This window comes from Caretta caretta, chromosome 6, assembly GCF_965140235.1.
Source record: "Caretta caretta isolate rCarCar2 chromosome 6, rCarCar1.hap1, whole genome shotgun sequence".
Taxonomy (NCBI): domain Eukaryota; kingdom Metazoa; phylum Chordata; order Testudines; family Cheloniidae; genus Caretta; species Caretta caretta.
Window position 1 is genome coordinate 70,124,458 of NC_134211.1, and position 25,156 is coordinate 70,149,613.

A 25,156-nucleotide genomic window follows, 5' to 3' on the forward strand; every position below is an offset into this window, starting at 1 on the left:
GGAAGAATAGATTCATGTGATAGATATACATTGTTTGATGTGCCAGGACTGAACAGGGTGTTTGTTCTATACCGTTCTCTGGTCTTTTCTGAGACTATTTAGACTGAGTAGATGGAGGGCATTGCTTGCCCAAATTCTGAATGAAGTGAACAAATCTGAGATTCTGTTTATTTTAAAAGATATCTGGGATTTTAAGTGAAATAGAGGCATAATCTACTTTCAGGATTTATCTTGAGCAAATTAAATCTGCATGTAGTCCTCATTTCAAGAGAGTTAGTAGGAACAGGAGTGGGTTCTGATGTACTTATGCCTTGCTCAGCAATAATTATGTGTAACTGGAATTTGTGCCACTCAAATTACTCAATGGCTGACTTTCACTGATAACTCCAGAATAATTAATCTTCAGCCATTCAGAAACTAACTAGAACTAGGCTGCTCAGTCTTTCGTGCGGATTGCACCTACTGCTGATTGCACCAGGCACAGACTAACCTTCCATTGATTTCAGAGGGGCATAGTTGTACTCATGCAATGAAAAACAAGCAGCAGAAGAGTGAACACTCTTACTTAATGTAACGTTACAAAGGATGTGGGCCCAGCTGTGCTGACAGCTTTGGGATTGCAAAAGAATAACTGAGCCCAGAATTTGCCCCGTTGTGTCCACCAGACATTTGCATACAACAGCCTCATTGTTTTTTGTATTAGTTTTACTCAATACAGTAATTTTAAATTGTTGATTTAGTGCTGTTGCCAATTGTCATTAGCAAAGACCGTTTTCTGGCCTTATTTGGTGTGTAATCAGTTCTTACCTTTAATTTTAATGCAGAGCTCAATGTTTCTGTTTATTTATCTACCTGTCTTTTAATTATTTCAGTGAAGAACTTGGAAACAGGCAGAAGCATGCCAGGTGTGAAGATGTTTTTTGGTTATGAAATTGTGAATGGTGAGAGCTTTCTTTGTTCTGCAAGGGTGAGGTTCATGGGTACTATCACATGTTTAGCACTTTTGTTTTTCTTTTCTAATGATGGGCCCTATTCAGGATTTCTTACTTAGATAAAAGTCCCATTTTAGTCACTGAGAGTTTTGGCTGTGTAACTCCTAAGTAAGGAGAGGAAGGATGCTCCAGTGGTAAAGGCCCTAGTCTAGGACTTGGGAGATCTGAATTCAAGTCCCTGCTGTGATGTTGGGCAAGTCATTAACCACTCTGTGCCTCAGTTTCTCCAGCTGTAAAATGGGGATAATACTACTACTTTTCCTCACAGGGATGTTGTGAGGATAGATGCATTAAAGATTGTGATGTGCTCAGATGCTACAGTAATCAGGGAGGGCCATGTAAGTATCTTTAGGCTTTGTGTACACTAGCACTTTTGTGGGCAAGACTTTTGTAGTTGAAAAAAACAAAACTGAAAAAGATTCAGTGAGAAGTTTCTTGTTTAGATTTTCACTTTCCCCTAGAGTGTTTAAGCCAAACACAATAGAATTGTGTTAAAAATGAAACTGATTATAACAAATGAAACTGACTATAATAAAACTTTATAATCCAAGTGTTAAGTAATTAAAAACTGGAAGCATTTTAAAGGGACTCATTAAGACATAATAATTTGAACAGCACAGAACTCTCTCTTCAATAATTCATTAAATTGTGCATTCTGTAAAACACACACAAAATAGCTGATGTTTTCCTGTCTTTCAAAGATTTAATAGTAGATTTTATAATGAGGTCTCTTATTACTATGATTTAAAGGGATACTGTCAACTTAAAAATCACTCTTCTGTCTGAAAATGTACTTAAAATAATAGATAAAACCTAAGATTACTGTAGCTGAGAGGTCAGGGGGAAAATATTTCCTGTTCATCTTTCCCCACTCCCCCTCAGCTTATTTACTTTTTGCATATAACAGCACTTAGCATATCATCAGTTTTGGTTTTTTCCCTATATAATGAGTCAGTTTCCCCATTCATTTGTTTCGGGTCTGTCACATAGCAATATAGGTGAGAAGAACATTTAAAAAAATAGGAAATTTTGATTATGCAACAATAAAATCGGCAGGGAAGTAGTATCCAAAACTGCAAAAATTATAAAATGGGGATAGTAGTACTTGATCGTCAATCTCAAAGCGCGTTGTTAGGATTAGTTAATGTTTATAGAATTCTTGAACATATAAAGTGCTATATGGGGCTGATCCAAAGCCCATTACAGTCAATGTAAAGATTGCCATTGCTTTAAACCTTGGATCAGATCCTTTAATTTAAACTATTTTAACGCTTTTTTTAAAAAATTGACAATATTTCAAGTTGATGGTCTCCTCTTAAGTATTTTTATAAAGTATGCTACATTACATTGGTTAGTATACTGTGCCAAATTATACTGATTAATATGCTCTGAAATACTGAGTTCATTAAAACTAGGCAAAGTAAATGATCAAAGTACATTTTGAGATTTATTAGCCTTGTGTTTATGTCTTGTTCACTTAGTTCAATAATTCATGGAAACACCTTGTGAAAAGGCTGTGTTGGGCCTCTGCTTGTCTTCTTCCCCAGATCCAAAAAGACAAAAAGAGGAGTCAGAGCATTCTGTTCTCAGACACAGAAGAATTTTACTGATGAAACAAGAAAAGGAGTACTTGTGGCACCTTAGAGACTAACCAATTTATTTGAGCATGAGCTTAAATTGGTTAGTTTCTAAGGTGCCACAAGTACTCCTTTTCTTTTTGCGAATACAGACTAACACGGTTGTTACTCTGAAAACTGATGAAACAAACTATGGAGTCAAACTGTCTAAGATAACTTTATTTTGAAGCCACTCCCACGGATGAAGAATTTATGTGCAGTATGCTACTCTGAGGCCTTTTTAAAGCTTCATTTGGGATAGCCATTGTGAATTTTTTAGAAATGTCCCTAGTGAAGACAGGCCTATCTGTCTCTGTGTACTGCTGACACTCTCAGTTTTGCATTGGGGGCAAGGAGATGGAAGGCAGCTCTCAGAGTGATCTATGTACTATACATCCTTGCCTCCTTCTTCAGGTTATCACATTTACAACAAAATGTAATCTGTAAACTGGTGGTGCAATACTGGCCTTATGCAGGGCCATATAGGTTTCAGTAGAGATGCTGTAGCATCAGCTGGTTCAACTTAAATGCCACTGGTGTAAAATATTTCTACTGCATGCTATTGCCTTTGATATCTGATCTATGATTACTTTTTACAACGAATGCCTTGCCATGACTGTGTTCCACACTGGTCAGTACTAGTTCTGGCTCGTCTTCAATTTCTTGGGGATTAAATGTAGTTCTTAGTCAATGAGTTGCTGATGTTAGAGCTGTAACAGAAGTTGTTGGTTTGTATTACAGTGGAATTGCTGGAGGAACTGGAACAAGCTGCAACTCCCATCAGGTATGTTGGAAGGGACTTATCTTTCATGACTGGAAAAAGAATGTACCTATTAGAATAGCCAACAAATGGAGGGAAAATCTTATGAGTATAAGGTTAAGTGACACCAAGATTGTGTTGAACTGTTCTAAGAGGGAATGGGTAAGGAGATGGCTGGGGTGTTTCCATTACTGAAAAGACTCTTCTAAGATGTTCTTCCTTTCTCCATCAATGAATAATTTGTTTGATTTGTTTGATAATGAACTCATGGTTTCCAGGGAATATTTCTCACAAAAAACCCTTCATCCACGGCCAAACAGTTGTACAGGGGAAGCTACATTTCAAACCTTATCAAATGTAGGTAAATGTAACATCTGGAAGCTGGCACAGGTGTGGATTTGTACGTAAAACTCTTGAATTTCTACTCAGAGTTGCATCTCCAACACAAATTGTGTTAGGTTACTTGGTTTTCAAGTATTTCCCAAGGCCATATTTGAAACTATTTAATTTCCCTCATAAGGGAAATGGGGATTGACTGGCTTTTGCTAACCGATCCCTTAAACTGCAGTTTGCAAGGTGAATACCATTCTCTTTAGCAGCAATCTTTTACGTGTACAAAAAGTCGAACTTAGTCTTTTACCAAAACTTATTCCTGTATTCATCAATCCTTTAAAGAGAAGCTTTTTGATAAATGACCCTTTATGTCTTTAGGGGCTTGTCTCTTGTACTGCTTTAATTATACTGGTGTAAAAACAGATATTGTTCAAGAGGTTTAACCCCCTAGTGTGGATGCAGTTATAATGGTGTAACCACGCTTATAGCGATATAGCTTATAAACACCAAGGATTGTACTGATGTAAGTATTTTGGTATAAAAGCATACTCCTAAACAAGATAGTGAAATTGTCCATAAAACTGTGTAGATCAGTCGTAAGCCAGGTGCTTCAGAATTCCTTGAAAATATGGGTAAGATCTGATGAGAAACAGTCAAATGAAAGTGACAAGTTTTTAAAGTGCTTTTATACAAATGCTAGAAGTCTAAAATAATAAGATGTGTGAACTAGAGGGCTTCATATTAAATGAGGATAGTGACATAATAGGCATCACAGAAACTTGGTGGAATGAGAATAATCAATGGGACACAGTAATACCAGGGTACAAAATATATCAGAAGGACAGAACAGGTCGTGCTGGTGGGGGAGTGGCACTCTATGTGAAAGAAAGCATAGAATCAAATGAAGTAAAAATCTTAAATGAACAAAACTGTACCATAGAACTTCTATGGATAGTAATTCCATGCTCTAATAATAAAAATATAGCAGTAGGGATATACAATTCCATGCTCTAATAATAAAAATATAGCAGTAGGGATATATTACCGACAACTTGACCAGGATGGTGATAGTGACTGTGAAATGCTCAGGGAGATTAGAGAGGCTATACAAATAAAAAACTCAATAATAATAATAATGGGGGATTTCAACTATCCCCATATTGACTGGGTACATGGCACCTCAGGACAGGATGCAGAGATAAAGTTTCTTGACACCTTAAATGACTGCTTCTTGGAGCAGCTAGTCCTGGAACCCATAAGAGGAGAGGCAGTTCTTGATTTAGTCCCAAGTGCAGCACAGGATCTGGTCCAAGAGGTGAATATAGCTGGACTGCTTGGTAATAGTGACCATAATATAATTAAATTTAACATCCCTGTGGCGGGGAAACACCACAGCAGCCCAACGTTGTAGCATTTAATTTCCGAAAGGGAGACTACACAAAAATAAGAAAGTTAGTTAAACAGAAATTAAAAGGTACAATGCCAAAAGTGAAATCCCTGCAAGATGCATGGAAACTTTTTAAAGACACCATAATAGAAGCTCAACTTAAATGTATACCCCAAATTAAAAAACATAGTAAGAGAACCAAAAAAGTGCCACCGTGGGTATACAACAAAGTAAAAGAAGCAGAGAGAGACAAAAAGGAATCCTTTAAAAAGTGGAAGTTAAATCCTAGTGGGGGAAAATAGAAGAAGCATAAACTCTGGCAAATGAAGTGTAAAAATATAATTAGGAAGGCCAAAAAAGAATTTGAAGTATAGTTAGCCAAACACTCAAAAAGTAATAGCAACAATTTTTTTGAGTACATCAGAAGCAGGAAGCCTGCTAACCAACCAGTGAGACCACTGGACGATCGACGTGCTAAAGGAGCACTCAAGGACGATAAGACCATTGTGGAGAAACTAAATGAATTCTTTGCATCCGTCTTCACTGTTGAGGATGTGAGGGAAATTCCCAAACCTGAGCCATTCTTTTTAGGTGACAAATCTGAGGAACTGTTGCAGATTGAGGTGTCATTAGAGGAGGTTTGGAACAAATTTATAAACGAAACAGTAAAAAGTCACCAGGATTAGATAATATTCACCCAAGAGTTCTGAAGGAACCCAAATGTGAAATTGGAGAACTACTAACTGTAGTTTCAGAGTAGCAGCCGTGTTAGTCTGTATCCACAAAAAGAAAAGGAGTACTTGTAGCTCTCTAAGGTGCCACAAGTACTCCTTTTCTTTTCACTGTAGTTTGTAACCTATCATTTAAATCAGCTTCTGTACCAAATGGCTAGAGGATAGCTAATGTGATTTCATTTTTTAAAAAGGGCTCCAGAAGTGATCCCGGCAATTAATTACAGGACAGGCAAACTGGTTGAAACTACAGTAAAGAACAAAATTGTCAGACACATAGATAAACATTATTTGTTGGGGGAAGAGATTTTTGTAAAGGGAAATCATGCCTCACCAATCTACTAGAATTCTTTGAGGGGGTCAACAAGCATGTGGACAAGGGGGATCCAGTGGATATAGTGTACTTAGATTTTCAGAAAGCCTTTGACAAGGTCTCTCATCAAAGGCTCCTAAGCAAAGTAAGCTGTCATGGGATAAGAGGGAAGCTCAGATCGATAACTCAGTAAAAGATAGGGAAAAAAAGGGTAGGAATAAATGGTCAGTTTTCAGAATGGAAAGCGGTAAATAATGGTGTCCCCCAGGGGTCTGTACTGGGACCAGTCCTATTCAACATATTCATAAATTATCTGGAAAAAGGGGTAAATAGTGAGGTGGCAAAATTTGCAGATGATACAAAACTACTCAAGATAGGTAAGTCCCAAGCAGACTGTAAAGGGCAACAAAAGGCTCTCACAAAATTGGGTGGCTGGCCAACAAAACGTTAGATGAAATTTGATGTTGATAAATGCAAAGTAATGCACACTGGAAAACATCATCCCAACTATACATATAAAATGAGGTCTAAATTAGCTGTTACCACTCAAGAAAGAAATCTTGGAGTCATTATGGATAGTTCTCTGAAAACATCCACTCAATGTGTAGTGGCAGTTAAAACAGTGAACAGAATGTTGGGAATCATTAAGAAAGGGATAGATAATAAGACAGAAAATATCATATTGCCTCTATATAAATCCATGGTATACCCACATCTTGAATATTGCATGGAGATGTGGTTGCCCCATCTCAAAAAAGATATATTGGAATTGGAAAAGGTTCAGAAAGGGGCAACAAAAATGATTAGGGGTATGGAATGGCTTCTGTATGAGGCGAGATTAATAAGACTGGGACTTTTCATCTTGAAAAAGAGATGACTAAGGAAGGATATGATTGAGGTCTATAAAATCATGACTGGTGTGGAGAAAGTAAATAAGAAAATGTTATTTACTCCTTCTCATAACACAAGAACTAGGGGTCACCAAATGAAATGAATAGGCAGCAGGTTTAAAACAAACAAAAGGAAGTATTTCTTCACACAGTGCACAGTCAGTCTGTGGAACTCTTTGCCAGAGGATGTTGTGAAGGCCAAGACTATAACAGGGTTCAAAATAGGACTAGATAAGTTCATGGAGGATGGATCCATCAATGGCTATTAGCCAGGATGGGCAGGGATGGTGTCCTTAGCCTCTGTTTGCCAGAAACTAGGAATGGGTGACAGGGGATGGATCATTTGATGATTACCTGTTCTGTTCATTCCCTCTGGGGCACCTGGCATTGGCCACTGTTGGAAGACAGAATACTGGGCTAGATGGAACTTTGGTCTGACCCAGTATGGCAGTTCTTACATTCTTATGTCTGCATCTTGGGACCCCTCCTCTCCCTGTCGGGGCCTTCATCACCAACCTCCTCAGTGGACCTCTCTTCTGCTTGATTTTGCCTTTGGCTTCTTTACATTTGCCCTCTGAAATAAATAGCCAATAAACAAAGCAAACTTTTAGTTAAGAGACGGCCCAGAAGCTCTCAGGAAACATGTGAATGTTGACTAGGAAGCTATTACAATATGTGGGGCAGCTCACCACATGGCTGTATGTAAGTGTAGGATCCTGGATGAAAGTCAAACAATGCCTTACAACATATTATCAAGTTTATGTTGTATGTCCCAATGTGTGTTCACTGCAGCACTGTCCGTGATATCTTACACTGTCGTCTTGTGCAGGGACAGTCTAGATACTGGAGGAACTGGAATGGAGAGGGGAGAACCAGCAGAGCACAGCCCACAGAGTTCTACTTGCATTTCCCCAAAGAGCCGGGTCACCACCCTGAGTAACTTAAAATATACCCTGGCAGGTAACTGTGATATTAGGAATGCAAGTTCAGTCTTTCTGCAAGCCAAACAATTAGTATGCGACACAAGCTCCTTTCCCAGGTTCTATATCCTTTTCACACTCTATGTCCAAATCGGATCCAAATTAACTAAATAGGTTTTTTTTTTTAATTCTCACCTTTAGTTATTTTAGGCATATCTGTGTGTGAATGCCTGTATTTTGGAATAAGAGTGCCTTTCTCTTAAGTCAAATTGAAATAAGGCACTCTTGTTCCAAATATGGCAGTCCACACAGACTTGCCCTGAAATAACTAACTGTGTGAATTAAAACCGATTTAGTTATTTCATTTCTATTTTGTGGGTAGACAAGCCCTAATTCATGAAGCGGTGCAAGTTTACATCAGAGTGGTACAAGCTCCTTGGCTTGTCATACACTGAAAACAAGAAGATGCCGTTGGCACTGGAGCTGCTATTAAAATACTCTCCAATTTGTCCTGACTAAGGAGGAGGAAAAGGTTCTCTCCATAATAAATATATGCCTTCAAGAGGCATTTTGAATAAACGTCATTAAATGGGCTCCAGTTATCTCGTAGATCAGTTAACACTAAAGCCTAATGATGCCAATTTAAATGTCAACATTGCTGACTATTTCACTGTTGATTGTTTCAGCATCAACAGGCAGCCATTCTGGGACTGTGACCCTGTAGTCTCTCCCTCCTCACCTTTTGAACTCAAGGGTTCACAACGTCTTTTCCTCCCACGTTCGACTGCAGGCTCATAAGGAGCAGTATTAAAATATACAATATATATTCTATAAAAATAAGGAAATCTTAGTTGTCACATTATACATTTTTCATAACACTTATACTATGGATTTCTCCCAGCTGTAAAATGACTCTTTCACAAAGCACCACAACTACTCTTGTACAGAAGTCAAAGTATTTCATGCAATAAGCAATACATCTTGTGAGTGTGTTAATCTGATGTTTCATTATTTTGTGATGTCAACTAAAAACTTAAGCCTGATTGGCCATTGATGATCAGTGCGAGGCTGGTTATTACACTTGGAGGATAGTTGCAGTGCGTTGGTGGTCAAGTAGAACAGTTCCTGCTTTGTGTGCAAGTGGTCCCAGGTTCAAAATCTGGCTAATGTCTTGCAAGGGGTTCAGATACCAGGGTGCTACAAGAACCTTCTGTTCTGTTCTGTATTGGAAGTACAGTTACAACAACTCAGGAAGTGGGAGAATGGAGCAAAATTTGAACATGACTTGCAAAGGATTTTTTTAAAGTGAGGTTTATGTTCTTTTTCAGTTCTTTAAGATGGACAAAAATACTGAAAGGAAGGGTTTTTTTAATCTGCATTAAAAAAATTAGAAATGTCAAGATTGTGTCAAGTCCAGTCTTTCCTAGCTTTGCTAGAGGACCTTCTGGGGTGTCAGAGATGTGTGTTGTGAGCTCTCACACCTTAACTGAAAGAAAAGGGAGTGCTCAATCTTTGCAAAGAGAGCCTTGCTCCAGGTGTTTGTTAGACATTATTGTTAACTAAGTATTAACAAAACCAAAAAAATCAGTTTTAAGACTGGCTAAAAATCCCTTTCTCTCTTGATTGCTTAATTTTCACTCTCTTGTGATGTCATCACTTTGTAGTTCTGCCCTCATTATAACATGTTCCAGCCTGGACAGAAGCTGAATTTTAAATGTTAAAAACCTTTTTACAAATCTTTTCCTGACTCCTCTGTATTTCATAACAGAAACTAAAAAGGGCACCTACCTATTTTGTTTACCTTTGAAGATCACTTTTAAAACTCATTAGTGGTTTCTGTTTCACAGTGAGATCAAAATCCTGGAGGCTGGAGTTGCTGCTGACAGACAATCATTCTATGTTTGCTGGGAATAGTTGCAGCAAACTTTGTTTGGAAGTGCAGTAATGTACTTGGAGTTTTTTGTTTTGGAGGAAAGGGAAGGTGGGACTGTGTACAGCTCTTGTAAAGATGGGACTTGAGTGCGGGTATGAATATACATCCACTGTGATTACTGATGCAGAGAAAATCTCTAATGTTGTGTTTTTCATTGCAGAGGAGGAAGAAGAGGAAAATATGGAGTACATAGTCATTGATCAATTCCAGCAGAAATTTGGTCCCGCTGTGAGTAATAACAATGATAATATTCGGGCTATGTCTAGATTACAAAGTTAAATCAACTTAAGTTACGTCAACCATCATCCACCGCTCTAATTCTACTGCTTTTGCAGTCCACACAATGCTCGTTGTGATGGCGGAGCACATCCATATTTGGCACTCTTGCATCGACAGACAGCAGTGCACCGTGGGTAGATATCCCACTGTGCAACTTGCCACCATCTGCCGCTGGGTATTCTGGGAAGGGTTTGCAGTGCCGCGTGGGGGCAGGTTCACAGTCCCATGATGCAGTTTTCTCCATCCCATTATTCCATGGGCTTCCAACTATATTTTGCACCACTTTTCAACAGCCACTGTAAACTGCTTGCCTGCCATCTCTGTCCCAAAGCATGGATCTTATACTGCTCTCCAGTATTGTGATGAGCGTTATGAACACAGTATTTCATGAGCTGCAGATCTGATGATGACTCCTGCTCTATGTCGTGGAAAGAAACAATTCAAGATTGCTTTTTGCATTCACGGAGCAGCTGCACATGGTGGACCGTTGGTTCTGGGCACAGGAAACAAGCACTGAGTGGTGGGATGGCATCATGATGTGTATATGGTATGATGAGCAGTGACTGCAGACATTTTAGATGCACAAAACCACCTACCTGGAACTGTGTGCGGAGCTCACCCCTGCCTTTTGGCACAAGAAGACCAAAATGAGAGCTGCCCTAACAGTGAAGACACAAGTGGTGATCGCGGTGTGGAAGCTGGCAACTCTGCACTGCTACCGTTCAGTCACAAATCAGTTTGGAGTTGGGAAGTCCACTGTGGGGGGTTGTAGTGATGCAAGTGTGCAGAGCCCTTAATTACCTCCTGCTATGAAGGACTGTGAGTGGGAAATAGTGAATGGCTTTGCAGCAATGGGATTCCCGAACTGAAGCAGGGTGATAGATGGCATGCACATCCCCATTTTGGCGCCAGACCACCTTGCGACAGAGTACATCCACAGAAAGGGCTACTTTTCTATGGTTTTACAATCTCTGGTGGATCACTAGGGTCGTTTCACCGACGTCAAGGTGGAATGGCCAGGGAAGGAGCATCGAGATGGATCATCAGTCTGCTGATTTTGAGTAGCCAGATACTAAGGCTGTTAGAGGGGTTCAACAGGGGGCTATATGAATCAGGGAGGCTTTGAAGGAACATTTTGACAATGAGCCCCAGTAATATGTCTCTCTGTAATGCATTTAGCCAAGAATTGTTTTCTTGTACTGTATTATGAACCTTGTAATGATTGCTGTGTGCGCATTAATTTTACAATGCAAATGCACCAGTTGCCACTGGGTATGAATTTCAGCAGCAACCACCGTTTGTAGGAAACAAATGAAGATTCCATATCTTTCTATAAATACATTGTTATTCAACAGCGATACAAACATTTATTTGTTCTGCAAGGGACATGAAAATGAAGAGTACATTTTCAAATGAGGTTCTCACAATTGGGTATATGTCCAGCTGTCATTGTGATACATGTCCTTCGGGGCGGAGTGCATGGGGTACTGAGACGGCCCAGGAACATGCAAGGAGTGTGTGTGGGGAGGGCATGGAAGGCAGTTCTGTATGGGCTGCAGGTGGAGGCAAGCATGGATATGTTCTGTCTGCAGTTCAGTCAGGGACCTCAGCATGTCTGTTTGGTCCTGTAGCAGCTGTATCATCTGCTCCTGTCCCTGTTTCCTCTCCTGGCTATCCATAAGCATTTTCTCATTGATATCCTCTCTTTATGCCCTCTGCTCACAATCCGAAGTATCTGAGGATTGCTGCACCTCCTGGAACATGTCTTCCTTATTCCTCCTGTTTCATTTCCTAATCTGACAGAGCCGCTCAGCCGGTGTGCAGGAGGAGATCGTCAAGGGCACATCTGCAGAACCTAAAGAAATAATAGGCAGAGGAACTATTGTGAGTGCATTCACAGCCTTGATTCAAACTAGTTAGAAACACCACTTCCTCACTTCCCCTTTGCAGGCACACAGCACAGTGGAAGCCCCAGGCATGGGGAGTTCAGCCTTTGGGGGGAAGGGGCAAGATGGGACTAAGGGTGGGGGGCTTCAGAGTGAAATCACTAGAAGCGCCTAGGGCCACTATTCTGAATGCTGGCATCATTTTCCACAGGCGGGGGAGATAGCAGCTGTTATCTTGCCCCTGAGGGTAACCGAGAATGCAAGGTTGCAGCTCCTGCTTACGTGTGGCTGCAGACCTGGTCCGTATGCTGCTTGCCTCTGTGTCGCTTTGTTGCCTGCAGAAATAATTGCCTATTGGTACAGCAAAGTTTCCTATAGCGGGGGGTGGAAAACAAAGTAGCCCTCCCAAGCAATTTTTGGCAAAGGATTGCAGAGAACCTACAAGTAAGTTTCCTAGAGATCTCTATGGATGATTCCTGGGACGTCCTGGTGGGCATCAAGACATTTTTCTGCAGGACCCCCTCTGCCTAGGTGCACAGGGGAATGAGAAGCATATACTGTGCCTGTGTTGGTTATTTCAGTCCCTCTTCTACCCTGATTAAAAAAGCAGAGTTCTACTTCTTGTCTCCCTGCAGTATCAAAGAACAAAGAGTATTTTCCAGAGCTCCCCTTTCTTGCATCATGCGCGCCACAGCCAGAGTGCTGGGACTGGCTAGACACCTCTGGAGTTAAGAAGAGGTCCTGGCTCACCATGCCACCGGACGTCCTTGTCACCTGTCCCAACTCCACTTCCTCTTCCATCACATCTTCTTCGGGGTTGACTCCACTGACCACTGTCTCCAGCCCCCGTAAAGTATCCATGGGGCTTTTGGCCTTGGAGGTTGGATAGTAGTCACCGAGGGTGGTGTACAGCTCCTTGAAGAAGCAGCAGACCAACGATTGGCCTCCCTTGCCTTCTGGTATGCCTGCCTCAGCTCCTTGATCTTGGCATGGCACTGCTGCGTGTCCCTATTGTGCCCCTTCTTCTCCATGCCATGAGCTATCTGCCCATAGATATCAAAGTTCCTATGGCTGAAGTGGATCTGTGACTGCACAGCTTCCTCACGCCACAGACCCAGCAGATCCAACAACTCCAGTGTACTTCAGGCAGGAGCGCGTTTTGCTGCAGGAAGCCAGCATGGTCAGCTGGGCAAATGCTATGTGAGCTCTCCATGCTGAGCAAACAGGAAGAGGAATTTCAAAAATTCCTGGGGCTTTAAAGGAGATGGGGCACATGCCTGTGTACCTGGCTGCAGGGCAGCAGAGTTCGAACTGGTGGCCAGAGCGGTCACAATGGGCTTTGTGGGATACCTCCTGGAGGCCACTTAGGGTGACATAAGCAATGCAGTGTCTGCACTGACGCTGTGTCTGTCTGCCTTATGTTGACTTAACTTTGTAGTGTAGACATGGCCTTAGAGTGATGACCTGAGACCCTGTCTTAGTCCAATAGATTTTGTTATGCAAGATCTTGAGCAGTTCTCCATGAGATCTTGTTCTGGAGTACACTTTACAGCTGGTGTTACCTAACTCCTATGGAGATGTGGTAACCACTATTTGTCTGAGCAAAGTGGCAATGATCTCTTTCATAACCACCAATGACTTCTTATACCAGCATAACAATGATGCGGAAAGGTGTGTGCACATGTATCAAATGGGGTGGGGGGAGTTCTGTGCATGTTGGGGTTTGTTATCTTTGTGAAGTCTACCAAATATGGAGATCTGTGTCTATTTTTTTGTGTGTGTGATTTATATCAATTGTGCATAGCGGTTGTGCAAGGGGCCATGTGTGTATGGGGGTCTGTCAATCCCTGGGGGTCAGAATTCAATGGATGTGTTTTGTAGGAATTAAAATTAAATGGTCTGTGTTGTGTGGAGCCTCAGAATTACTTGGTGTTGGGTGACAGAATCAGTTGGTCTGTCTTTTCAGTGGTGTGTGGGGCTTTTGCAAGTTACCACCACTTTCTTTTTTTTTTTCCTTCCCCAATCTGCCCCGGATCTGGAAACTGGCTTTGCTGCTGTAGATTCAACAGGAGGCTTAAGTACCTGGTGGTGAGAGGGTTCTGTCATAGCACCCTTTGAACTAATGGCAGGTTCATGATTAAAAGCCTTATTTGGGGGAAATGATCTTGTCCCCAGTGTTTGTATAACATAAACAGTTATTGTTTTTACATGGAAGTAGGACCTGCGAGGGACTGGGGCCCCATTGTGCTAGGCCTTGTACACACACATAGCAAAAAGATGATCCCTGCCCCAGAGAGCTAATCTAAGCATTGTTTGAAAAGGAAGATGTGAGATTTTTTTTCCTTCTAAAAAACGATAATGTTGGCCTTTGCCGCTGTGAATGGCCTATGCTCTGAGACTTGCTTTATTATAAGAATGCTATAATGGTCCAGACCCTTTTTCCTTCAGTGCCCCAACTGAGCCTCTCTTTCTTTTTCTGATTTTTAGTACTGCAAAAGATATTGACAGAACTTGACAGTGGTTAGGCTGCTGGTGTACTGAGACCACTGCCAGTCATGCTGACCAATACTGTGTCATTGTTTTCTTGTATTCTACCATCTGTTTGTCTGAATCCATTTTGCCTTATACTTAAATTGTAAGCTCTTTGAGGCAGGGACCATCTTTTTTTGTTCTGTTTTTGTACAGCACCTAGCACAGTGGGATCTTGGCCAGTGCGTGGGCTCCTCGATGCTACAATAATATTAATAATAATATGTACAGCTTTAGAGGATGAACTCCTTTTAATCCATGGGCAGTGGGTATCAAAGGCTGGGGGAGGCTGAGCTTCCACAAACAGCCCTGCGTGGCCCAGTCACACTCTACCCCCAGGCCCCCTCCTGCTTCCCGGCACTCTGCAGCTCTTCCCCTGTGGCCAGGACCCTGGGCTGGGGCTGGGGCTAATGTGGGCTGGCCTGTGGCAGCTGGATCCGGTGCTCACGACGCTTGCCCTACACTCTGGAGGGGATGATCTGGGTTCCGGCAGGGGAAGGTGGGTGATAGGGGCGGGCCGGGGGCTAACCTCCCTGAGCCCGTGGTTCACCCACCACCCATATTTTAATTCATGGAAAGAGGTAAAGTACAGGGAGCAAGCTTATCCATACTATCTCAACAGTATGCCTCAAACCTCCTCTAGTGGTGAAAGAGTTGTTCATTATCCGTGTGCCATACAGTCCTGGAGCTCTCTTCCTAGACTATCACTGAAGGCACTGATTATAGTATATGTTGTGCTTTATATGGCTATCTTCCAGTAATTGGACTGAAACCTCCAGTGTATTTCTCACAGGCCACTGAATATCTGTCAGATGCAAATTACTTTTGGTCACTAATGACTTCTGTTGAAAGACTCCCTGTTTTTATGATCAGACTCCCAAGGCATCCAATTTGTATATTCCTTTCCTTCTTGTTCTCACTAGATGCTGCACATCAAAAAACAGTGTGTTTTTGGTGTGGCAGCAGAGGGTGTTAATCTGTGTCGTCATGGAAGACTCTGCTGGCTTCAGGTAAGGGGCAGTTAAAGAAAGAGAGAATGTTTTTTTTCAAGGTGTTCCACTGTTAAGAAGGCATAATCTGGGGAAAAACTTGGGCTAGGTCTACACTTAAAAAATATACCTGTATAACCCACATAGTTAAGCTGGTGAAAGCCATTTTATAGAAGCGATTATACTGATATAAAGTGTTTCATATCAGTATTACTTATTTTACTTTGCTGAACCAGAATAAGCTATAACAATATAAGCAATTTGATATAACTGCATCTACACTAGGAGAATTTTGCTGCTTTAACTATGCTAGCAGCAAAACTCTTATATGTAGACAGGGCCTTGATGATGATCGATCTTGAAACAGGTCAGAATATGGGAAGATTAGCTTAAAAGCATGAGTCCAGAGATGTTTAGATTCATGATAGTAAGGCCTTATCTAAATTAAAAGTTTCATTGGTTTAACTTTCAAGGTTTAAAAAACAATTTATTTAAATGTGTCCAAAGCCTGTGTAGATGCTCTTAATTCAATTTTAAATCTGGTTTATGTAAAATTAAGTGTCCACACAGGGTTTGAATGAGTTTAATTAAATTGGTTTAAAATAACACCTTTAGTTAAGCCAGGGCAACTTTGAATATGAGCAAGGCCAAGTCTTGTATCAAAGTCTGGTGGCAGAAGACAGGAGACAGTGTTTTCATTTTAACCCTTGCAGTGAAAGGGGAGTCAATGAATGGAAAAGTTCAGGGGGGGCTGTTGTTCGCTTTGTCTATATCCAGTGAAGGAAGTGGGGAAATGGAAGGTTGTTTTTAATTCAAGCATTGTGGATAGGATTTCTGATATGCATGTTCTGAAAATGCCCATTATGTAACTACACACAACAAGCTACTGAGTTTAATCCCTTATGGCAAACTAGTCTGCGAGTATCTGTTTGAAAACAGCAGGGATTTTCTCCAGATTAATATTCATGAAACTGTAAACCTGCTGTCCTCAAGATACATTGAGGACATTCTTTGACAAAGCTGGGTAACAGCAGACCTCCCCCTTTTTTTATATCCCTCTCTGGCCTCCCCACTTGCAAATAAATTGGGATTGGTTTGTTTTAGGTAGCCACGAGGAGTCGGGTTTTTTTATTTGATATTTTCCTTCTGGGGCCTCGAGTTTTCAAAAATGGACTGCAAATGGTGCTGGAAGACAAGAACATTTTGAAAGTAAGTATTCAGAAGGGTGGCAGGGCATGTGTGAAATGGTTGAGCCACATCAGTAAGAAATTGCAATTGGATATTGAATCGACAGCCAGGTTCCAGCATCTTTCTTTGGTTCTTCAGGTCATCCATGACTGCCGTTTGATCTCAGACTGCCTCTCACACCAGTATGGAGTCATTCTTTCCAACGTGTTTGATACACAGGTACCCTGCTGACCCGTTTGGTTTGTAACCAGAGAATAGTTTCAGCGAGAGAAAAGCTTATTGGCTTGGTGTAAGGGTTTCTCCTGACTAGGATACAAGCATTTTGCTTCGAATGTACTAGCTGTCACGTTCTAACGAACACACTCTGAAACTCCAGTACAGGCAAGGCAAGCTGTATATATGTGTGAACAGATGGTCAAAAGCTTCAATTTGACCAGCCAGCTTGTGCTAAAGCATAGCTTGCCTTGTCTAAATAGGAATTTTTGAATGTCAGTCAGAATGTGTTAGCTAAAGTTCTGAGTCCTCCCCTGACCTTTTTATCCTAGTCAAGATAAATCTTAACCTATGAAAAAGGTGTTTGTTTGAGCGCTGGTTTAAAAATATGTTAGCAACTAGTGTAGACAGGTCTTAACACCTTTAAAGATATGTTAGTTGATCATGATCAAGCTTGGTGGGAGCTTGAGGCTTACTCCCACTTACATGAAGGCCAGATTGGCCCCTGGATAAAGTCAGTGTAAATCTATTTTTACTCTTTCCATCCCTGTTACAAGTGCAGAAACAGAGTGAATGAGTTAGACCACACATGTCTACTGCTGATGCAGCTCCACAAATGCTAGCAACAGTGAGAGTGATAGAGTAGACCAGGCAGTGGTAAAAGCATCTGGTTCCATAGTTGCTAGCTGTGATAGAGGTGCATCAGTACTATGCATGAGGCTTGTCTTGACTACTAAGTGCTATTGTGTTGGAACTTGATAGTGAAGAAATGAGTTAACCAGCACATGCCAACTATGACTCCACTCAGTGCAGACAGGGACAAATTGTTGTTTGGCTAGTCATTGTGCTAAGCATGACTTGTGAAAAGACATAGTCAGCATAGTGTTACTTGTCTCAACTCTTGAAATCGTAGTCTAGCAGGATAATTTTTCTTAGTGTATGCAAGGCTTCTCTCCTAACCCATCCCAAAACGTATTTTATTAAATGACTTTTGGAGCAGATGGATGAACTGTTGTTCAGAGTCACCACCAGCAGCCAAATATCAATCAGAATCACCAAGCCAGTGATAGGTTTTGTCTGTACAAGCAAATTTTTTCAAAACATTTCCTTCAGTACCCACCATCAGATAACCTTCCATGCTAGAGCAGGTTTTCTGGCTCCTGCATGGTTAACTGACACATTGCAGATGGCTCTGCAAATTGTTTTCTACATAGTAAGTGCCTGGTCTAGGCAGGCAAGTTGCATTGGTATAATTCCTCTTATTTTGCTGGGAATTAATATGCTCATATACTCCCTCCCTCCCCCATTGATAGATCTCTTGTCTGATTCATAATCAGTCCAGCTCTGTCTTGGTGGGAGGTAAATTGGTTTAGTGGCAGAGCAGATGCATTCCACTTCCAGTATATCTAAACTGATGCTAACAGTCCTTCCACTGCTGTCTCAGTGCACCAGTCACTGAAGAATCAACCTGTTTTCCTTTCTGCACTCCATTGCACTGGAGTCAGAGTGCCCAGAAGTCACCACATCTTAGTGCAGGCAAACCCACATAGATCTCATTTATGAGTCACTTTATAGCAAGCAAATACCAGTTCTTAAAGAGCAACAACTTTTCAGAGGAAAATTCAAAAGATGTATCAGTATGCCTCACTCAGTGGCATGGTCCCGCTGTTACTAACAGCTGTGCAGATATTAGGAACAATGAAATTATTTGTTTAAAAAAAGAATCTCCAGTGTAGATACAGCCAAGTCTGCCTGGCTTGTCAAAAATATTTTATTTACCTTCTACTTGTGAGACAATTGTTGTGGTAACTGCCCAATCAGGTGCTATTAGTTAGGTGATATAACATTCAATGCAGCCCCTTTGTGCTATGTGTGGCTTTTAATGTACTTCCGCGAAAGTATTGATTCTGTAGCTTTACTACTGTGTTATAATACTGAAGCTTATCGTTTTTGTGTATAAATTTGTTTCATCATATTTTTCCTCATTTTGGGGCATGGCTACACTGGAAACTTCAAAGCGCTGTCGCGGAAGCTGAAGTGCGAGTGTGGTCGCACTCGCACGCCAGGAGAGAGCTCTTCCAGCGCTCCTGGTAATCCACCTCCATGAGGGGATTAGCTCCAAGTGATCGGAGCCTGTTTACACTAGCGCTTTAAAGCGCTCTGGCTTGCTGCCCTCAGGGTGATTTTTCGCACCTCTGAGCCAGCAAGTTAGAGCGCTATAAAATACAAGTGTAGTCAAGCCCTTTGTGTCAGTAGTTTAATAATTTAAGAAACAACAAGTTTAGTGAGAAAGGAAGGAATCTAACGGGAACTCTCCTTAAACATAACTGTAACATTTTAAAGGGAGTGGGCAGAAAACTCTTAGCTCTGAGATTGTACACAGCTGAAATAAGGATTAATTTGATGGCAGCAAACTTATCTAGAGGATGTGTTAAGAGTGGCCCAGGATAGACAGGGATGGCGGAGCCTTGTTCATGCCCTAAGCGACATTTGAAGGCATGGAAAGATTATGATTTGGAAATTTTATTTTTAATTTACTCTCCAGTAACAAACTTCTATATTCTTTGCTTTTAGGGCCAACAGATGCTGATCATGACATACTGATCCCTTTCATATTCCCTCTGCAGGTTGCTGATGTCCTGCATTTCTCCAGTATAACAGGTGGGTTCCTTCCACATCGGATCAGCTCTCTACAGGAGTGCTTGATGCGACACCTCAAGATGTCCCCCAGAAAGGTGTCCTTCCTGGTGTACAGGCAGCAGGCTGTTCAAGTGAGTGGCTCAGCTAGTTCAATACCAGTCATTGTCTCTAAGGAGACAATCAGGAACTGTACATTGCCCCTTTTAAATGTTTGTCTATCATGATTGTCGGTTGGAGAAGGAGCTTGATGGTAGGAAACTCAGATTAATTGGTGCAGTTTGGAATTGTAACTGAGGGAGTTTGACTCTACTTGGTATTATCCAGGCAATCTCTGTAACCACCTAGGAAGCACATTAGACGACTGGTGCCACCCCATGCTCAGGGTCACCAGCTAAAGGGGAGGACATGTGACCTCCCTATATGACTCCTCCCTGCCCCACCCCCAGCCAGGGGCCCCTGCGCTCTCCGTGGCCCCTTCCCACCCCATGTTACCTGGGTGGAGGTCTCTGTCCTCCTGTTGCGCCGGCTCCCCCTGCCATGTTTGGTTGCTTTCCCTAGCAGCCAGGCCCTGGAGCCACTCCCAGATTCTGCCCAGTACAGCACAGCAGCTGCCTGGGAGAGTCAGCGGACTGCCTCCCGCCCAGGCTTGGCTTCCGGGACAGCAGTTGAGTGAGTTGGAGCCCCCCCAACATGCTCTGTGCGCAGCAGTAGCTGGCTGCGAGAGAGCTTGTCTGGGGAGGGGGCAGCAGCAGCCTGCTCTCTGCTCAGGCTTGACTTCTGGGGACACGAGACGACTCTGAGCATACCCGGGGCGGGGAGGGAGGAAGGCGCTCTGGGTCACTTGGCCACTGTCTCCAGAAGCTGAACCTGGGTGGAGGGCAGCCTGCTGCTGCCACAGCCAGGTGCTCTCCCAGCTGCACCAGGCAGCATCCAAGGCAGCGTGGCTAGAAGAGGCTCTGGCCCTGACTCCGCCTCTTCTCTTCCAGCTCTGGCCCTGCTCCTTCTTCTCTCTGCCCGGGCCGGCCGACTGCTGGAGAGGCACTTGACCCTGCTGGAGGGGCACTTGACCTTTTGTGCCCCTCTCATGAGTCCCCTCAACAGCAGGTTCAAGCTTCACTTGCCATCAGTGCTCATAATTGTATTTTCTAAAAGGTCATTTTGAAATTATGATTTATAATAATATATAATAAAAAAACTACAAACCATGAAGAGACATGAAGCTCTTAGATAATGTAGGGTATGTCTAGATTGGAATAGTTAAACTGGCAATACTTTTGTGCATAGAGAAGGCCTTAGAGGGTGCTACTGCAATGGTATAGCTAGTGTGTGCTTCAACAGCCCTGGGAATATTATGAGCATCTGGAAATACAGTGTGAGCAGATGAGAAAAGGAAGCACATGAGCAAAAGTTGCTCTTAAAAATTTTGCTAGGTTAATAACTGGGTTTTTTCATTTATATTTGGGACATGCAGGAGACCCCTGATATATGGTTTGTGAGACCTCTTCCACCTTCGCTGCTGAAAGTGTTGGCTCTGGAAACCGTTTACCTTCTACCTCTCCGCTTGTGGCTAATGGATGAGATGATGTCTGACTTAACAACCTTGGTGGATGGATACTTAAATGCATATCGGGAGGGGTCTGCAGATCTGCTGGGGAGCACAGAGGTAGACACATTCTTGCTTGCAGAGAGCCTGTCAGACACATCCCAGAATTCCTTGCAGTGGCTCCTGTGATATTTGAAGGAATGTGGAAGCATCCATCTTGAAATATCCATCAATGGCTATTAGCCAGGATGGGGAGGGATGGTGTCCCTAGCCTCTGTTTGCCAGAAGCTGGGAATGGGCGACAGGGGATGGATCACTTGATGATTACCTGTTCTGTTCATTCCGTCTGGGGCACCTGGCATTGGCCACTGTCGGAAGACAGGATACTGGGTTAGATGGACCTTTGGTCTGATCCAGTATGGCCATTCTTACGTTCTTATGAAAGTGGTTCTGGATTGTTATTGCAAGACTCCTGATATCAGGAGGAAAGAACTGTAACACAAACCAGAATCAGCAGGGATGCTCAAAGGGCTGCTGACTTCAGGGAAAGAAGTTGCAATGCTTTTCAAAATGATCTTGCTACTCTCTGTGTGTACATTCTGGTGCATATATTCCTAGGCATCTGCGTTCCCTCTCCTGTCACTCCATTCACTAGCACCTCCATAATCCTCTCTGTAACAATTCTCTTAGACGCATTCTCCAATTTGGTTTCCCTTCATAAAACCCCACCCATAGGCCTCAATCTTGTAAACATTTATGTGCATATAGTTAAACATATCTATGAACTGTCCCATTGAATGGGACTCCACACATGAATAATTAAGCACCTGCATAAGTGTTTGCAGCATCAGGGTCTTCATTAGTATTTTATCCCTGGTTTACAGTACTAAAGGTCTGAGTTACCATCAGCACAAATGTCAGTAGAAACCATGTAATTTGGGCCTGGGATCAAAGGTTTAAAAAATGTTAGTCTTGGATATGTGAGTATTTTTTAAAAGGATGCAGAATTTTTTTCTTTCAGTGTATAATTTTAGAAGCCATTGTTTTAAAAAGTATCATTATAATCTTTAAAATCTTTAATATGATTTATTTTGGCTTTTGACTTGTCCCCTGCATGAGAATCACTTTGGGTCGATGAGGTTTTTTTTTCCTTAAGCCTCATTAGAATCTCTGCATTGGATTCAATATCTGAAGGGTATGTCTGGAATTAGACTCACTGGAGAATTCAGATGATAGTGATTGGAAAGGACCTCTAATCCATCCTCTTGCATCACTGGATCGCACTTCAGCAGGATTTGGGTCTTGGAATACCTACTCTTGAGTTAATTTAATTAGCTATTACTATTGTAAATAAGAAATGAGGCTGGGATATATCCACAGAGGAAGAATGTTCTAAAATTACTGATAATATTCTTCTGCCCCACATTTAAATGGGAAACATGAGATAAGGAATAATAATGTAGCTCACTTTTAAGAAGGAGACACGATCTAAACTTTTTCTGGTCTGGCCCCAATTCAACAAAGCGCAAATTTAAATCCTATGGGACTACTCATATGCTTCATCCAGTAGATGTCACTGTTGCATCACAGATGAAGGGGAAGAGGCCATAATAATACATTTTTTCTTGTAAAGGTGACCTGCAAAGGAAGAAAAAGGTGTCCATAGTTTTTCAGGAAAAATAGGTCTGAGCGGACCTGAATTTCTAATGTAACATACATGCCAAAAAAAGGGGTGGGGGCAAACCCAACCTTTTAGACCATTGTTATTTGTAATAAAGAAGCAAAAAAGCATAAATTTATTTTCCCCTCCCCACCAGCTCACCAAAAAAAAAAAAAAATGTTTGTAGGTTACTCCGATGGAGTAGCCATACTAACAATGGGTCAAATCTTGGGTTATAATCCATTGACGCTATAGGATTTAGATTGGGAATTAATCTGGCTGTGTTCATTTAAAAAAATCCTTACTTATTTTTTTTAATTGCTGTTAAAATCTAAATAGTTCTTACATTTGATGATCTATTTTTCTTCACGCTATCTGTTTCCTTTTTAAAAAACTTCTCATCTGGGACAGTGAAAATAGTTGGTTTCACTTCTGTTTCTGTTTGGCATAGTCATGCCAAACCCACGAAAAACCCTCAGAAATTGGACTTGTTTTTGGCTTAGTTGGCTTGTGAGTTGCTTGTTGGCTAGTTTTTGCCTTGTAGCTTGTTGCTTGTTTGGCTGTTGCTTGTTGCTTCTTTTTTTTTTATCAGCTCCTGGCAAGCAGGGGGAAGGGGGGGAGAGAGTCGGGGTGCACAGTGGGCCCACCACAGTCCCAGACTGCATGCCGGGGGGATCTAGTTACATAGAGTGTTGAGGTTCTTAGGGATTGGCTTGTTTTGGCCTTGTTTTGAAACGGGATTAGCTTGATTTTTGGCTTATTGTGAAAGTCCGGGGTGCTTATTTACTGCGTGAAAGTTGGTAACTGTGCTTTCAGCTACACTTGCACTAGCAGAGGTAACCTCAGTGTGTGGGGGAAACAACTAGATGTTCACTAGATTATGGCCTTCTGTGAAACACAAAGTTGCACCAGTTTAAGTAAAATGTGTTTAAAAACTGATTTATTTAAATCACTGCAAAATCACTGTGCAGACACTCTTGAATTGAATTAAACTTGGTTCCTTAACTAAACTAAACCAATTTAAAAGTATCTGCTATTTCCTTCCCCTTTGAATGTTTGAGTGCTCTCCCCTCCCCAGTGCAAAGCCTCACTTTCCTGCTGTTTTTCAGTTTTGCAGCCTGAGTAATAAAGGGAGCACAGCAGACAGCTGTGGTCCTATAAGCTCCCTTTGTGTCTATCTCCTTCTTTGCTGGGTCCAAATATATCATTCTGAGATGCAGGATTTCTGTCCCACAAGTGTCTACAGCTGCCTCTGCCTGAGGAAGAAGAAACATTAAGCAAATAATACTATGAAAAAAGGGGAAAAGTTTATCTAGAGGCTCAAGGTGGCAGACTGCTGATTTTGCTGCTGGGACAGTGTGAACCAGCCAGCTAGAGAGGGGGAATTGGCAATTAAAAGCAGAACAAAGGAAGAGGTTGCTGCCTGGAGCTCCTGCAAACAAAGCAGTGAGGGGAAAGCAAGCTGCCATATTGATTGACCACATGCAAGCGGCTGGCAAGCAGTTTAAACCTGCACTGAGGGTCTATAGCCAGCAGTGGGAGGCCACATACAGGCAAAGAAAGAAGTCTGCAGAAGGAATACAGATAGTGCACTAAAAGGAGTTTCTCTGTGGAACTAAAGGTGTTCAGGAAGGTGAAGTCCAACAAGAGAACAAAGAAATGGCAACTTTTGTGGGCATTGCTGGTGAATTTGGTGACAATCCAAATCATGAATGGTGTTGTACCTCAAATGTTTTGAGCAATTTGTAATCTACAACACCATTCCAAATGAACGAGTTTCAACCTTCCTGACAGTGATGGGTCTGAAGGCATATAGACTGCTATTATCTCCAACTGTGACCGAAACTGTTACATCCACAGCATTTTTCTTCTACCACATCAATGATAGCAGAACATTACTGGTTCCATCAGGGAAGTGGAGAGTTGGTAACATAATTTGTTGCTGCTCTAAGGAAGTTATTTGCGCATTGTCAGCTTGGGTAGACATTAAGTGATGCCCTGATTGATCAGTTATTCTCTGGATTAAGCAGTGACCCGGTTTGGAAGAAGTTACTGATTGTATCAGTGCTTACATTCAAGAAGGCTGTTGAAGTATCAATTACAATGGAAACTGCAGTGAAGTAGTCTCTGGAATTTAGTGTGAACCAAGATGTTCATCTCATGAATTAGTGAGACAGAAGACTACAGGAACGGAAACAATTTCCATGTGGCCATTGTGCCCAAACTATGCACACTGAGAAGGATTGCTGGCCATGCCAGTTTATTTGCAGAAAGTGCCAGAAGAAAAGAGACATTGCCATGACCTGTTGCTCAGCTCAGCAACCAACACAGAGTAACCATCCATCCAAGAAGAC

General features: G+C 41.9%; 1 protein-coding gene across 11 annotated transcripts in view; it reads left to right on the plus strand.

Annotated features, from left to right (window-relative positions):
• The window catches only part of EXD1 (exonuclease 3'-5' domain containing 1), a 36,237-nt gene that overhangs the window by 1,581 nt on the left and 9,500 nt on the right, over positions 1 to 25,156 (plus strand). For 4 of the 11 annotated variants that reach the window (XM_048853140.2, XM_048853139.2, XM_075129694.1 and 1 more), the window contains exons 3-10: positions 873 to 941; positions 3,350 to 3,392; positions 7,852 to 7,982; positions 10,036 to 10,103; positions 15,493 to 15,579; positions 16,663 to 16,965; positions 19,587 to 19,730; positions 21,071 to 21,262. In XM_048853140.2, the coding sequence (XP_048709097.2) occupies positions 873 to 941; positions 3,350 to 3,392; positions 7,852 to 7,982; positions 10,036 to 10,103; positions 15,493 to 15,579; positions 16,663 to 16,965; positions 19,587 to 19,730; positions 21,071 to 21,262 (1,037 nt within the window). The remainder of the gene's footprint in view (positions 1 to 872; positions 942 to 3,349; positions 3,393 to 7,851; positions 7,983 to 10,035; positions 10,104 to 15,492; positions 15,580 to 16,662; positions 16,966 to 19,586; positions 19,731 to 21,070; positions 21,263 to 25,156) is intronic. The other 7 variants (XM_048853142.2, XM_048853145.2, XM_048853147.2 and 4 more) reach the window with 5 other exon arrangements.